The 16,767-nt window shown below is 44.0% G+C and overlaps 1 protein-coding gene and 1 long non-coding RNA gene across 5 annotated transcripts in view; one reads left to right on the forward strand and one right to left on the reverse strand.

The window, feature by feature from the left end:
* GRID2 (glutamate ionotropic receptor delta type subunit 2) overlaps positions 1-16,767 on the forward strand; it is a 695,511-nt gene that overhangs the window by 552,628 nt on the left and 126,116 nt on the right. The window contains exon 10 of the mRNA XM_021396235.1: positions 8,494-8,691. Within this exon, the coding sequence (XP_021251910.1) occupies positions 8,494-8,691 (198 nt within the window). The remainder of the gene's footprint in view (positions 1-8,493; positions 8,692-16,767) is intronic.
* On the reverse strand, positions 6,111-12,331 carry LOC110398521. Of its 4 annotated transcripts, XR_002438435.1 has the most exons (10): positions 12,267-12,331; positions 11,631-11,799; positions 11,255-11,317; positions 10,898-10,989; positions 10,447-10,526; positions 10,207-10,277; positions 9,446-9,762; positions 8,590-8,679; positions 7,148-7,242; positions 6,111-6,508 (listed from the first exon to the last, which is right to left on the reverse strand). It is a non-coding gene; the product is annotated as an uncharacterized LOC110398521 (long non-coding RNA). The 4 variants fall into 4 exon arrangements; XR_002438433.1 differs by having other exon boundaries at positions 9,446-10,277; XR_002438434.1 differs by having other exon boundaries at positions 9,446-10,277; positions 12,165-12,323.

The raw sequence follows: 16,767 nt of genomic DNA on the forward strand, positions 1-16,767 counted from the left end.
GAGCAACCTATGTATTTGACATAAATCAAGGCCACAGTAATTGATGAAAATGGAGTTTTCTTCCGGGTTCACAACTACTCTGGTGGACTCACGTGGAGTTTTTCATTTAATGGGCAATAATAAATGTGAAGGTTTTCCCTTTGATCTGAGTAGAAAAGGGATTTCACCCATCTACTGTATTTTAGCAATGAGTTTGTTTTCATCCTTCCTTTCCCATCCTTCTCCAAGTTCCTCAGTTAAGTCAATGTATTTCTGTTAAAAGTAAAGGGTTTATTAATGAATTCTCTCCTTTGGATAAGCAGGAGTAAGAAACAGTTCCTTGTGCTTTACTCTAAGGAGAACTGTAATACTGCCTGCGTATACGCAATTCTGTGTTTTAGTTTGGCTTGGATTAGCACCTTTCTACATGTGTGGAAGAGGTTTATTTTGTCTGATTACGAGTTTCCTTTGTCACAGAGTGGCTCCCCGCATGCAACCCGAGTTTGATCTTCATGTTTGATGAGCTACTTCTAAGTTCAAGCAACTTGCTGGTGAATTTCAGAAAAGTATTCTGAGATTCACAAACGGAGCTCAGTGGAAGGTCAGAATAATAACTCGTAACAGATAGAAAGTGTCTCGAATGAACTATCGTCCGAGTACAAATTTAGCTGGATATCCATTTTTGGCTATTTCAGTTTATCCTCCTCATTTTCAGCTGCTTAGTTTTATTGAAAGGCAGCTGGAATGCAGCAGATATTGTCATAACATTGGTTCAGTTGCTGTGGCAATTAATGAATTATTCATATGAACGTTAAGCCATCAGCAACAAAATGAGATTTGGCCTGTTTGACAATGAACAGGCCAGCAGGTATTTCCAGAATTGCGTATCCAAAACAAGCTCCCGATGTTTGAAAAGGCAAAAGTTTCCAATTCTTTGTTTTTATGAATTATCAACTTGCTGAAAAGTACAGAGGTACAGTGCCTTTCCTGAGCACCCATAAGGCGTAACTTTCTAGGGGTGTAAAATATTATATTTGAGACTTTGACATGGAAGCTATGGCTACCGAACAGAGGTATGTATTTTGATATCTGGATTAATCTGAAATGCGGGCAGGGAGGAGGGAAAGAGTAACAGCAAGCGATGCTGAATTATCCCTTGCCATATCTCTGCGTGTACGATCTCTTGCTAGCTACTACTCACATTGCTGGCAGAGAGCTAGATGGGCTGGAGGCAGGTTGGTGACCCTTGGCTGCAGGTGGGCACTGCGGGAAACAAGAGGGCTGATAGAAGTGTAGACAAGCGTAGGAAAATTAAATAATAAAAATGCATTGGTGACACTTGGGAAAATGTTCTTGTAGGTGGAATAGCTTAATTGTCAGATATTGGCGTTAAGGGCATGACTGTTGAAGAGATTAAGCAAGAAACAAACCAGAAAGTGGACAGTATAGTTATGGACCTGAGCTGGCAGGAGGTCTGCATCTTTAGATGCTTTTGTCTACCGAACTTCCCACTTAGACAAAGAAAAGTGAGATATAAGGCTGAGTCCTAGTTCTAAAAGCTGAGGCTGTCTTTGGAAATTGACCTCCAATGCTGCTTTAAACAAAGTGACAGAAGTTCTTTCAAAGGAAGCTGGAGTAGTTTTTGGAATGATAAGAAAAAAGAAAGGCATGAAAGAGGTGAAATAAGACAGAGCTTATGCATAATCAGAGGAACAAAAAGTGAGAAGCGATGAAGGATTAAAAAATGGCAGGACAAAAGCATCAGCAAATGACTGAAGATCGACTACAGTGAAGATTATGCATGAGATACCTCAGAAAATACTAACATTTTTTTTTTTAGAGTAGATTATAGTCGGAATAATCTCACAGGTAATGCCACTTATGCCATTTTCTTTTTTTTTTTTTTGTTACCACTTTTCATATGCATTTCTCACGTGTCCTTCTCACAAATGAATGCCGTGCGCTTCTATGAACCTTCTTCATTCCGTCAGGCGGCATAAATTTTTTTAAAATTGAATTAAGGCATGCATTCTACTAAATTAAATGTGTATCAACATTATCAGCATGTCGGACAATTGTACACGGTAGTGAGTTTCCTAAAACATCAGAAAAGTCTTGAGAAGTGGTAACGTTAAGAAGTGTTACTTGACGATCTTCATCAGCAGTAGTATTTATGTTTTAAGTGAAGACATTTCCCTTTTCTACTTAGGAGGGATAAATCCTTCTTTGGCCGTTTATGCCTGTGAGTTTGAATGGCAGAATAGTGTACGTAATGTAGATTCTGTAGGGTCTTTTGTAAATCTCTAGATGCTGTACCTCAGCAGTGTGTTTGATGTATCCCTTACGTGCTATAATTCAAATATTTCCAAATCATCTCCGGTTTTTGATTGTTATCACTAATTGTAAAAAATGCATAATTTTCTAGGCAGCAACAATTCCCCGTGTTTTGTGGTTTCTCTTCCTTCTTGTTGCCCATGTCCACCTGTGGAAGAAAGCTGGAAAAAAACGGATCTTTCATAGACAAAGACACTATGAATAACATGCAGTGAAATGGTGGTTAATTATAGTACCAGCGGTAGATGTGTTCATTTCATCAATAGATGAATGAAATCATCAGGTGTGACGATGCATGATTATAATTAGGCTCATTAATTACTATTTTTCATAGTGACTCTTGTTTTTTCACTCAAAAGCAATCGTTTTATATGAGATACTGATGAGACTGGCTTTCTCCCTTGGAAAAGTCGATTGTTACTGGTATGTCTTTGCACGGGGCAGATTTCCAATTTTCAAAGCTAAGGTCAGACTTCAGCGTGGCGTTTACTGATGCTGAAATTGTGACTTTTTTTTTTAAAAAGTGTTGTTTACTATTTAAGGTCTAAGTAATAGTGTGCTCGTTCCTAATGTAAAGAAGGTTTTTGTATAAAAAAAAAAATCTTTTGAAGTATGCTGATCATATTTGTTGCTTTTTACTCTCCTAAGAAGCTATTATTGTATCTTTAGGAACTCTTTTAAGCAGCTCTTTGGCTGCTTAAAAGTTTCTTTAAAATTGCTAAAAATGAGCCAACTCAGTAGTTAGAGCAAATGCTTCTCACTGTAAAGCAAGTGTAGCTCTCTGAGCAACTACTGCATTTCCTGCCACCAAAAGGAACGCTACTCCTCCTCCTCTCTGTGTGCACAAACAGCATACCCTCGCTACATGCCAGATCAGTGTATTTAATATACTTGGGTGCTGAATCAAAACACTGAATGTCGTAATAGGATTGCAGTGAAAGCGGCAGCACTACTGCAGCGAGGCAGAGAAAAGGAGTGGTATTTGTGCATTACTTTCCCGCAAATGGAGATGGAAGAAAATAAGATTGCGAAATTGCTTCTCGCCCTCGGACATCTGCCCTGCCTATCTCTCTTCTGAGGCTTGCTGGATCTGTTTAGAGTTTCTTGACCATGGAGAAACTGGGAACAGGAGCCATCTCAGCCACTCCCTTTTAATTGATCAGTGTTGATAACTGAGCGCTGTGATTAGCACACAAACAATCATCAGGGCGGTCTGCTTCGATTAGGCATCCCTCGCTTATCCGGAGATACAGATTTGGTGCAGACCATTTCCGAAAATCCTCCCGTTAGATTTTTCCCATCTCCAGCCATTCGCACGTGGTTTTGGGTTTCTGTTCGAAAATGACTTGATCAGTCTGTGAATTTTTCTGTATTGTTATACTGGGCAACGTACTCCAGTGGGGTTTTGTGAAAATGTTAATAATTACAGTGATTATTATAACAACAGAAATTAGTATCCCTTGTTGAAGGCAGAATCTGTCTTTCCATTCCTCTTTCTCCCACCGTGCCCGTACAGGAACCAAACTGCAACTGGTACCTGGCTGGGCAAAGGTGAAGGTTTGCGTCCCTTAGTGCTACCTAGCATATATTAAAACAGGTAGGTCACCAGTGGTATGGTTATTCACGCTGTACGTGCCTAGCATGATCCATTTGTATTGTGAACTTTGATTTCAGAGACTGCTGGAGAACCCAGCTCCTTTTGTTTTTTTATTAATATTTGAAATTCATTTACGTGAAGTAGTAGGTGCAGTACACTAGAAAAGGCGTATATCAAGACAACGAAATGCTTTGGGGCCTGGCTGAGATGACAATTTGAGAGCAAGGTAGGTGCAGTGCGCGACGTGGTAGGGCCAGCCTCACTTACCTGTACATCCAGGGCTACCTCTCGAGGCTCCTTAGCACTTGCCTTCTCACTGACCCTGACCCATCTGTTCCGCTGGGCAAGTTCGCATTCTAGGGCGACGCTCACGGACCACATGGGAAGTTTGTCTTTTAAGCAGAAAGAGGTTGTCTCACTGATTGCAATAATCCAGGCGTTCCACGTGAGACAGAAAAGGAGGTGAACTCCGTGACAGTGCAGTGTCACAAACTATTATGTCAATGTATTATAGATAGAAGCTCTCGCGTAGCCGGGGGAAGAAGTATAATGTAGCTCCCAGCCGGTTAATACGTCTATACTATGCTTTTGCTAAGTCATGTCTCTGAGTGTCATGGTTTTGTGATTTTCGGTTATTGGTATTCCACATCATAACATCATGTAGTGGACATACCTAGTTCTCAGAAGAGAAGGACTACTACAGTCCCCACGGTACTTTGCTCCTTTGTTACCATTTTCCAGCCGGAGGGAAAAGATAGAAGCTCGCAGTATAAAAACTTGCAGATCACGAGACCTCGTCCCTTTTTCCGCCGTCTCTCATCTTGGCAGCACCTCGCTCTCCAGCTGTCTTATCGTCGGTAGTAGAGTAAGGCCTACCTTGATTTTGGGACATTCTCTCTCTCTGTATTGGATTTATCAGCTTAAATTGTAATTATATTGTATTATAGTGTGTTGTTTTGCATTCCGATATTTTATTTAGTAAATTAGTTTGTTTCTCCTCAGATTGTTGCCGCTGTTCTTTGCTCTCAGGGCCATCTTCCTACCCCTTTCCCCTTTTCCCGGGACGTGGGCCCTTGGGTCCCCCTTCCCCTTTGTCATGGAATCGGGCCTAACGCCCGTAAACCGTTGACACTGAGCTAGTTGTGTTAATGCTAGCTTTGTGCTGTTTGGACATACTCTGAAACTCTCCAATTGATTCCGGCCTCGATCCATATTTCTGTCGTATAACTGTAATGGTTCAGAAAGAGCTATTAGGTGCATTAAGGTATTTTGAATTAAAATCAATATGCAGAGCTTGGCTGTATTCTGACAGACCATTGCTACAGATGGCATTGAAAGAAGCGTTAGTCCTGTCTCAAAGCGATAGGAGAGATTGGAGGGATGGCGAGGTGGCTAATGTTTTTCAATTTGTCCTGTTGAAATAGTGAAGTATATACGTATATTTCACTATTATATATATCCAGAATCTTCAGTTTGAATTTAGAAAAAGAAATGATGTTTAATGTGCTGTTTAGCTAACTAGAGTGAGATGTGAATAAACTCAAGTCTTGTCGAAGACGTTAAAAAAAAAAAAAAAAAAGCCTGTCATTTAAAGAAGTGATGTTAAGTAAGTATGTGGGTAAATATGGGCAAGTGAAGGCCAAATTTAAATGGCCTTCCTCTAACATTGTCTTCAGCTTCTAGGACACAAACCAGCTTTCAGCTGTAGACAAAGGGACTTTTCTGTTAGTACGACTGACTTTCTAGTTTGTTTGAAAAGCAGAGGATCCGAGAACTGTGCATTTTTCGCCAATTTTGTGACAGAGCCCATTGGCAAAATGGGATGCTGAATCAAAATAATACTTTCATGATCCAAGGCTTGAAACCTTCATCTTTGTTTTAGTGTTAAGGGGTGGGGATTGTGTTATGTTTTGCAGCGACTTCTATAACCATTGCTAGTGGGAGAATTTCTGTAATGAGAGAATTAAATGTTTCAATTTAATTTTGGTCATTGATTCTAACGTGAAGTAATGCACATTGCTGTTCAATTAAAAATAACAAGCTGCTGTGCTGTTCCTAGCCAAATACAATCCCCAAAACAGCGGTCAGTAAAGCAGTTGAAGGAATTAAGTACTTGGGGCTTCTTATTTCAGTGAAATCTTTTGGGGAAAGAAATGCAAAATAGCTAATAATTAAAAGTGGGGGGTTATTCTTAGATGAGTAGAGGAAAAAGTAATTACAAAAGAGTAGAGTAAGAAGACAAAAGCATCCTGAGTTTGAAAATGTTTTAGTTATGGTTCATATGTAAGGCTTTGTATCGCTTCTTGTCAGTTCTGACGGCTCCGCTGGGTCATCCGGTAGCCACTGGAAAGGGAGTGAGAGATCCAGTAATTAGACTGAATTTCACTTGAGGGAGCAGTTTCTTAGCATTTGCAGGTAATAGAAGTTTTTGAGTCTCACAGCACATATTTACTTCATGTGACTACAGAGCTCTGCTTGGGCTATGTGAATCATTTAATGTTCGTTGCTCCTAGAGTCAGCGCTGAGAACAGATGGACAGGCTCCCTCGCATCCAAGCTTCATTTCTTCCTTTTCTTTCCCCCTCTCTCCTGACTTGCCCTAGAGAAGAAGGGAAGATGTAATGAACATAGTTGTTTAAAGTATTTCATCACAGTGCATTCAGGAATTTCTTATGAGTAGACACAAAGGTCATTTTCATATCTGTATGTATTCTAACTACCCGTATAATAACCTCCTTTTGAAACAGTCTTCCAAACATAGTGGAAGCATGTAAGGCCATCCACAGTTAGGTCGAGCCCCAGTGCACATTGTAAATCCCAGCAGAGACCTGTTTCTCCAATCTGAATAGACAGTAGCTTTTTATTCACTTACTTAATGTCTCTATAGCTTCCCAGCTCAGAAGTTTTCCTCACCCCAGTAAGGGGAAAAAAAAGGAGTCAGCTGGGCAGGAGAGTAATCCCCAAGTTTATTTTGCTTTAGCTTTTTCCTTTTCCTTTTTCAAGTACGCTCTGGCTTTTTTCATCGTTTGTGATCAGAAAAAGCGTCAGACTCCCATGAGTGCGTGTAACTGAGTGGCGTATCATGGCTCAGCCCCTTATGTCAGCCGTAACACGTATTGTGCTCTTAAAGAAGCTACATATTGTGACTTAATTTCTTTAAAAATCTTATAGCCCTAACCTATTCATGGACAAAAGTCTTTTTGTGAGCTTGGCCTCTGGTCACCTGATGTCATTTTACCTTTGCCCATGCTTCCCTTTTGTGTCACATTGCCTTAATCTTGCCCCTAGTCTTCCTAGGATCTTGGGGTGTTTTGTTTGTGTTTCTGCTTTTTCCTGCGGACAGAAGCAAGCACGCTGCCACTGAAGCCCCGCTGCTCACGGGTTTCAGCAGCAGCATCTACTTCGCGTGGCTATCTCCATGACTGTTAACTCAGGCGTTTAAGTGTGACCCTTTCTTATTTCAAGTACCTCTCTCCTACCCTCCTTCAATGATAGGGTGCTACAACTGAGAAAGTAAGAATATTGTTGTAAGTGACAAAATTGGCTCTAGAGTTATGATTAGAGCTTGGGCCACAAGTGCTACAGAAGATAAATATAAACCTTTTCCTCCTCTGTGCTCTGAAGTAATGAAGAGGGGAAAGAATGGGGGGAATGCTCTCAGTAAATGGAAAAATTTAAGTAAGCGAGACCTATCTGCTACTGCAAGTATGTGTTTTATTTCTGCACTATATTAAGGGTAAGGGAAGAGTAAGGGTAAAGAGGAAGAGGCAGGAGCTGGGGAGAGGAAGAAAAGGAATTAAACTTACCACCCCCAGAAAGAGATGGTTATGGCTATCAGAAAGATTAATTGTTTAAAAAAATGGAGAAAAGACTGATCTTAGGAGGAAAGCAGAATTGTATTCTTTGTTAATCTGATAATCCAATCCACTTTTTCCTTATTGAGTTGAACCCTTATCTTTTTTGAAGAGTATTCACCCATTATTCTTAGGAAAAACTCAAGTCTCCTCCCTGAATCTCTCTGAACTAAACAAATGGATGCTCTTCAGATAAGATGCTTTAGAATTAAAAAACGGGACATCAGCCAGTTCATATTCACATCTGCAACATGGTAGGAGGACTAGAGAAATAGTAGAGAATGTTGCTGCAGCTTGGCACACTTGGCCACATTTCTGTTCCTTACAGCATGAATTAATAGTCACATTTGTCAGATACAGTGTTTACCCGGCCAGTGGGAAGCAGCAGTATGGCAGCATCCTTCATATTTATGGACAGAGCTTAAGTGCAGACAGAAGGCATTGCTGAAAAGCAGCTATTTTATTATGTCACAACCAATTTACTTCTAAAATGTCATAGATAAGCATATCATAGGTAAGATTATTTCTTACCAGGAGTTTGAGGTAATTATATTAAAGTAAAAACAAAGTATCATTTTACAAGATGCCACAGGTACTCAGAACACTCCTTCAGCTGGAAATGTTGTACTAATACAGCTTAAACGCTTACTTCCTCCCTTAAGGAAGAAAGACACCTCACTGGGGTGAGCCCTTGCTTTGCTGACAGTCGCTCCTTTTGTTTTCTATTTAGGAAGAGCCCTTTGTCATGGTGTCTGAGAACGTTCTGGGAAAACCAAAGAAGTATCAGGGCTTCTCAATAGACGTGCTTGAAGCTTTGGCCACTTACCTTGGCTTTAAGTATGAAATTTATGTTGCACCAGATCACAAGTACGGGAGTCCTCAGGATGACGGGTCATGGAATGGACTGATAGGAGAACTGGTATTTAAGGTAAGGTTGTCAATACGTTATTTAACAATGCCACTTAAATTTAAGTAATACATGCTCTACTATGTTTTCATCAGCTGGTAACCTTAATGAATCTTTGGTAACATTTGCTCATTGTTTGTGTCAACAGCATTCGATAGCGCACCCAGTACACTGGGCAATAAAAGCCTAACTAGGTGGCAGCGGGCAGTATTTTTCCTGTAAGCATAGCAGCATGAAATCTGAATGCAGCCAAACAATGGCATGCACAGCATCCTAATTCATCTGGCAGATAAGTGGAAGAGGTTCTCCTAAAGAAAGTTCACAGTGCAATCAGTGATACATTACATGATTATATAATACGTAATAACACATATTATGCGGCACTCTGAAAAACATTGGTGTGATAAGTGTATAAGCATATAATCAGCAGAAATCTTTTGCCACTATAACATACAGTACATACATATGCATCAAGAAGAGTTATGCTTTTGATCCTGTAAGTAATTCATTGCTGGGTTTGAGGTCAAGCCCTAGCCAGCTTTCCACATCCTCAAGTTTTCTTAGATGCGCTCCAGCAGAGTAGAGCTAGTGGGAATACCAGAGAGACCACTGAACTCCACTGGAGCCTGTCCAAAGACTCCCTTCCTCTGGGAACGTTCTCCAAACATGTGTGGCGCATCAACATCCTGCAAGTCAAGCATCTTTGAAATGCCCCAGCTAAGGAGGAAAGGCAGACCCCCACCCAGCACAGGTTATTGCATGGCAATCTGCTTACCTGAAGCACTCATCAGCAGCTGCTACTAGAGATGAAACCTGCAAGCTTCAAGTGCCTCAAGATCAAGGAGTCACCGAGATATGCACATACTTAAAGAAGCAGACAGTGAGGCAAAGCTGAAGATCTTCCCCTAACCAGGTACATGAGCTCTTCTCCCAGCCCACCCAGGGAGGAATTCCTCCACCCTTCCATTCAGTCAGACCCAGAGAAAAGCTAGGCTCCCCTCAGCAGCCAGGAGGGAGCACAGCTCCACATGGAAGACTTCCCTATACCCAGCAGCAGCACCCCAGGATCTCTATGCAAGTTGTGGAAGACACCTGCAGAACATTAAACACGCAGAACATTAAACACAGCTCCAAGCCCTGCTTCGCACCATCCAGCCTGGGACTCAGCACCAAGAAGCTGGTCAACACTATACATGAGCCCCACCAAGCTCCAACTTAACCCCCTTACACCTGCACTGAGGGGGAGCTCCTGCATCACCAGAGGGCTCCCCCTCACACCCCCACCCCAGCAGGATGGGGGCAATAAAGTGCCACGCAAGACAATGACAAAACCCACCCCCCACCCAAAAAAAATATATATATTTTTAAAGATGGTACAAACCTGAGCCTCCAGCACCCAAGAAACAGGAAAACAAGCAGCATGCCACTGCATGTGGCTGTGTTTTCCCAGAAACATCCCAAAAAAGAACCCCTCCAACACCAAAGCCAACCCCACATTTCACCCCTCACCAAAATAAAAACACCAAATGAGCTCACCTCAGGCTGCAGAGCCACCAACAGCTTCACAGCACCACAACAGGAGACCCTGCCACAAGCTTGAGTAGATTCTGCAAAAGCAAACAACAGTCAAAAAGAATAAAGTTAACCCCATGCATTACTGTCATCTTGGCTGTCCTGCATATCATTTCTTACCCCCCACTTAGAGGCTGAGGACACCATACTCAGTGCAAGCCCAAAAAAAGCAGAGTAGGATCCCAGCAGCCCCCAGGCACTTACATTCCTAGACCCACAGTCCAAAAACTGCTTGTACATTTGGGTTCATCATTACAGCAAGAGGCCCCATCACAGCTCTCACCCTGCAACAAAAGTGAAGAGATGAAATTGCATACACATCAAGCTTTTTTTGTTTTTTTGCTATCCCTTGTGCTCCCCTTGTACCCTCACCAGCACCAGGGCTGAGAGCCCCACTCTACTCATCACCACAATCAGGAGGGGCTGCAACACCAACAAAACATCCCATGGAAAGTGAGGGCACACCAACATTGTGCTTGGCCTCAGGAAGCCAAGCAGCTGCCCTGTGCCAGCCCCATCTAATAAAAGCAGTGAGATCCCAACAGTGGCTGCATGCTGCCACCCCAGAAGCAAGGGAAGCCCTGCACCAGCCCCAGAAAAAGCAGAGTGGGAGCCCAGCAGCCTCTCAGAGAGAGAGCCCCCACCCTGCACTCACCTCCTCCAACAGTCCCACCACTGCTGGAACTCTTCACTGGTTTAGGATGATCCTCACTCTACAAGGCCCCACAGCAGCTCTCCCTCATCCACCTAGAGGAGACAGAAAAATGAAATGTAGATCTCAAATATTGCCTTCATCTTAGTCCTTTGTGCAGCTTTTCACCCCCAGCAGCAATAGAGCTGGAAGGACACAGCCCCTTCCTGCTCACTCCCATCACCACAGCACACACACAAAACCCCCTTTGGGGCTGAGGTCACCCCAGCACTGCGCTTGGCCTCCCAGAGCTGAGCAGCAGCACCACACTAGCCCCAAGAAGAGCACAGCAGGAGCCCCCAGTGAACCCCTGGGGCTCACCACCTCCATGGTCTCATCACAGCCTTGGACTGACAGGAGGCTCTGCTGCAGCTCTCACTAATCCTGAAATAGAAGACAAAAGAAAAACCAGAAATGAAAAAAGCAGACCTCAGGCTATTTTCTTTTTTAGTTTTAGCAGCCACTTGTGCCTGGCTCTCAAAAAAAAAAAAAAAAAAGGGAGGTGATAGCTCAGGAGCAGCAGCACCATGCTGACACCAGAATGCAGGGGAAGCTCAACAGCGGCCCTACACCAGCCCTAAAGTGAGCAGGGTAGGAACTCAACACCCTCCCATCACAAGTGGGAGGCCCCCCAACTTGCACTCACCACTTCCAAAGCAGCATTGCTCCCAAAACTACTTACAAGTTTAAGACAAACCTTGCTGCCACAGGCTCCAGAGCTGCTCTCATACAGCTCAGCTGCACATGGGGCAGCTGAGGGAAGCCTCACACTACTGGACCTCCTGAACTCCGTGCATCCACAGATCCAGCGCTGCCTCAAGTTTTCACAGGTTTGGGCTGATCCTTGCTCCACTGCAGCCCTCACCCTACAAAGGAAAAAAAAAAAAAAAGAAAAAACTGAAATGAAATATGAGTTTCAGGCATTCCTTCTGCTTGTGCTGCATCTTACTCCCAGCAACACCAGGACTGCTCTATGGGATGTGTGCCCATCTTACTCACTTTCACCATTGCAAGCAGGAGGGGCTGCAACACCCTCAGACCCTCCAGCCTCCCCTCCAAGGGAGGCAGCCTGTCAACCTGGTAGCTCTAAAAAGAGAGAGGAGCCCAGCAGTAGCCTTATACCAGTCTCAGAAAAAGTCAGGGCAGGAGCAGAGCACACACCCTACACCAGCCCCAGAAATCAGGGAACTACAGCAGCAGCAACCCTGTACTGGCCCTAAAAAACACAAACCGCATCACAGCCTGGCAGCAGCAGTCCTCCACTGTCTCCCCAAAAGAGCTGAGAACCCAGCAGAAGCCATCACCCAGCAAAGCAAGACAGGAGCCCGGCAACCTCTCACTGCAGGCAGAGGGGCCGGAAAAGCACGTGACTCCCCCCAGAACTCCCAGCAGCCCCCAGTAACTCCAAGTAGCCTCCAGCAGGGTTTAAGAGGCTTCGGGCCGGCCCTGCCCTGGGCTACCAACAAGGCGCAACTGTGCTGGGGCAACCGGCCCCACAGCACCTGGGTGTGATTACTTCATTAGCACAGCCAGGGCACTGACAGCTACCCCAAGCTTCTTCTCTTGGGCATCAGCTTGTCTTGACAAGGCTGTCCCCATGGATGTCCCACTGCTAGCCCAGATGGCCACAGATGTCACCTCACTGTGCAGGAGGCGGTGGCAGGGGTGGGACGAAGGATGAGGGATGAAGCTGCAGGCAAAGAGAGCGTGAAGGATTTGGGGGTGTTACTGTGTGGAGCCAGGAGTTGGACCCAGTGATCCTCATTAAATGTTCAATATTGCATCAAAAGTAAAACTACTTAAACATACCATGTTTTTTCCCCAGTTCGCACCCTATCCTCTGCTCTCAGTCCTTCACACCGAGAGATATAGAAAGGGCTGCGCAGACTCTACTCTGCTGCTGTCTCATTTGTGCTATGAACATATATATTTCATTTGCTCTTGGTGAACCAGTAGATACTCTTCTTACTACTGCTAGAGGTGCATTTTTTAAAGCCACAGACTCCCACTTTCACTTTTTCTTGAAATAACTGCAGTAGACATCGGTGGTTTATAGAAGTGCTTTTCCCAACCTACAGGTGAGATTTAATTGATAACCATAACACACCGTTGCAAAAAATAAGGAGTGATGCAGGCTGGTACAGAAAGGACCATTGAATACTGGAACAAAAAGGAGACAAAGTGCAACAACCAGATCTTGCGGAAAAGAAAGAAAGTACAAAACCAAAGATTAAAGACGTGCCAGTCACTATCCACGTGAAAAGGAAAAACGGTAAAAAGCTGAACTTCTCCTGCTTGCCCGAGCGGTACCAAGTCTGTTAGAATGGAAAACATCCACACACACCGTAGTCTTGCCATGGTTTGTGCATTTAGACTATAGCGATAACCTCATTTTGCCATCCTCGCTACATCCTCACAAAGCCTGAAGGTGGAACGCCGTGATCATACGTGGTGAGCTGCGACTGTTTAGAACATTAATTTTTCCTCCAACTCAGAAAATGTCGCAGCTAAAATTCCCTGGTCTAGCATTGAGACAAAGACCACGTTTCCCTTGCGTTGATTCATTTCTGTCATTTTTCTGCTCCTTGCATCCGATGTTGTACTGTACCCCACTCTCCGCAGTGCTCAGCAAAGGACTGCGCGAGAAACTGCGTACTGCAGGCTGGAGGCATCCCACTGCTAGGTTGGTCCGCAGATGGAAGTGGGCCTGGAACAACTTCTGTCTGAAATGAATGATTCATAAGGCAGCAATCACAACAACTGAAATCTGATTGCTCTACTGAAAAACACCTACGGCATTCTTTTCCCTGCGCTAGCCGGGGATTCGCATAAATCTAAATAACGCCCTCAAGGCGGTAACTGCTAGATCTGTAAATACACGTCATGGGTGGAATGGCTTTGCCAGTCTGCTACAGTTTTGCTTTAAATGACTCCAAACAACGGCTGTGAAATCCTTCTGTACGATTAGAAGATATGAAGTGATAACGGAACTGCGCTTGGAATGGAAAACTCGTGTTTCCTTAATATCATTTTTCTGGCATCTTCCTTACCCCTTGTATAATTAACAGCAAAGGTTCGCTCTATCCTTCCCTTTTTCTGTCCCTCTTGAGGCGAAGGAGAACCTCTGGGCGAGCAGCCAGTGTGTATCTACCCCTTACCAAGTGCAAGCTGTTCTTGAAAGGATGCTTTCTTATTTACTGCAAACTGAGTTCTGCTCCCAGAACTCACATATCTATCTGCTTGGCAACTCTGCGGGGGGAAGCAAAGGAGCAAAGAATAGTTTTAAATTAAAGGCCTAACCTGTTTAAAACACAGCATTTCCATCTTTCCCCAGTCAAGTATTACGCAACAGTCTGGCCAACATGTGGCAGAAATCCAGAAATGGGGGGAGTGCTTTTTGCCTGGTAACGCACGAGCCAGAAATGAGTTGCGAACGATGAGTTTCTACAAAAGACAAGTCCCGCTCAAGTGCAGTGGAAAAGTGTTGTCTCCTCTTTGTGAGCACATCGCCTCAAGAAGATGTCCGCGGCCACTACAGGAAGTGGGTCGGATGAAATGGGAATTGCTGCAGCAAGTGCATACTTTCCGTGTTAAGGACCGACAGATGCAATCTGCATTAATCCAAATCAGCGTGCAGCAGGCTCTTGCGCAGATCCCGGAACGGGTGAGAGCAGTCTTGGGCCTCTCTCATTTGCAGCTACATGGAATGGAAGCCCTGCACCGCAAACATGTGCCCTAAGCCCTCACGGCCTCGTGAGGGCTGAGCTTCCGGCAAGGTCACTGCTCCTGCTCCAAGGACAAGATAGTCTTGTACCCAATTGCTGCCAAAACAGGAGCTGGAAACAGCGTTTTGAAGCAACTAGTCTTTAGTTTGAATAGGGATCCCACTCTTCCTCCTCTTCACATTTCCACCTGATTCACATTGGGTATATCCTTCCTACGTACACTCTCTTCCTTCAAAATAAACTGACCCTAACGTGAGGAGAACTGAGTCTGTTAGCTTATCCCACGGAGCTTCGGCTCACAGATGGGATTATTTCGGAGAGCAGCAGCGTTCAGCGGAGAGACTAAAGCCTCTCCTGTGAAAGCGATGCTTCACTCCACCTCTTTCTTTTGCCACGGGATACCGTTTTGCAGCACTTCCTTCGGTTACACTCAAGGCCATGTTACCAGAGGGACGAGCCTGTGTGACAAGCAAAGGAGGCAGCAGAAGGCCCTTCCAAGAGAGAATAGCGGACTTTCTGGCGTGGCTCTGAACATGCCGGTGATATTTATATGTATAAGCCAGTTTCCCACATTGCACCACACCACTTCCATTGCCACGACTTTTTTTCCGATGAGGATCCGTTGGGCAGCAAATGACGTGGAAACAATTGCCCGATTCCACTCAGATCCGTCAGAAATGGAAAGCTAAATGCATGCCTGAGCACTTCCGAGACAAACTACCGGCAAAACAGAAAGCTCCTCTAAGGCTCTTTTCTCGAGCACATCTTCATAGGGGCAACAGCATAGGATGGAAGAAAGCTCACAGGAAAGCCAAAGCGAGAAGGTAAAATATAAAACTGCAGCTGAGGAAACAGAGAATTATTTTTGTGGACGTGTTAACTTGAGTAAAACTGTCTCTGCAATTAATTATTATGCATCCGTGTTCAGGACTGCATGGCACGTGGAGCTGTGCCTTCTTGCTTCCAGCATTCGGTGAAACTCTATTCGGCGTTGAAAACGGCTGAACAAAAAAGGCCTTGTGGAGCAGTTTAAAGTAGATTCGTTTATTCCCTCTGTTCTCGGTCACGTACCACAGGAATCGTCATAAGATCGCCTTACATGTGCATAAGGTGTACCCGCTTAAGCAATAGAACAGGAGGACTTCGGAGCGTTGCTGATGAGCTGAGTCCGTGACTTGCAGCAAGGCTTTCAGGCCCATTTGTTCCTTTATTTTGGATATTCTGATTCTGGTACCGTTAGTCTACAATGTCCTTGGGAGACCTGCTGTTAACTAATAGAAATTCCTAAGCAGGTCACCTACAGAAAAATAATGTCCTCTACTGTTTTTCAGGGAACCGATTTCAAGACTCACGGTTTCGTTAATCCAAAATGCGTTAAAGCAGACTTCTAAGATGCCGACAGTCGATTTTGGCACTTTGAAAACTGGGTGGAGACTTTTACATGTTTATAATTCAGATTGGCAGCTTTATATCCAAATATTGACATAATCGTATGTGTTTGCTTTTCTCTCTCAGAAGCACTAAGTGAACCTTGAATCCTTTAAGCTGATGTCTTCTCTGATCCAAATTGACGTGTTAATGACAAGCATTTAATTTTTTCCATCTCCCAATTTAATTCATGGTGACAGATTCTGTACATAATTAGGAATGCTCACCTTCAGTGGATCAGCTGCTGAGTTAAGCCTAAGCGTGGTCCTGTGCTAAACGTACAGTTTTCTACTAATCTGCCGTTTGTGATTTGATTTTGTAAGTTAGGAACACGAGTTGCCGTCGTTCGGTGTAACCTGTGTGGAAAAATGGCTAAACACAGTAGTACTGAGAAGTCAGGACTTATCTCTCTCCTCATCATTTTCTACATCACTAGCAATTTTTTTGTATCGAGACAGCACTATAACATGATCGCTGCTGCCGTATCACAAAGAAGTTGCAACACTTCCATTAGGACAGCATTGCTCCTTACTTGTAGCTGGCTGATATCCAGAGTGGAACTGTAACTCTGCGGAATGTGGAAAGGCTGCTCCTCAGGGGTGTGAAATAGAAGCAGCGTTTCCATAAATATCACACGCTGTGCCCTTCAGCATATTTCATGGAGAAATATGCTAAAGAAAA

This window comes from Numida meleagris, chromosome 4, assembly GCF_002078875.1.
Source record: "Numida meleagris isolate 19003 breed g44 Domestic line chromosome 4, NumMel1.0, whole genome shotgun sequence".
Taxonomy (NCBI): Eukaryota; Metazoa; Chordata; class Aves; order Galliformes; family Numididae; genus Numida; species Numida meleagris.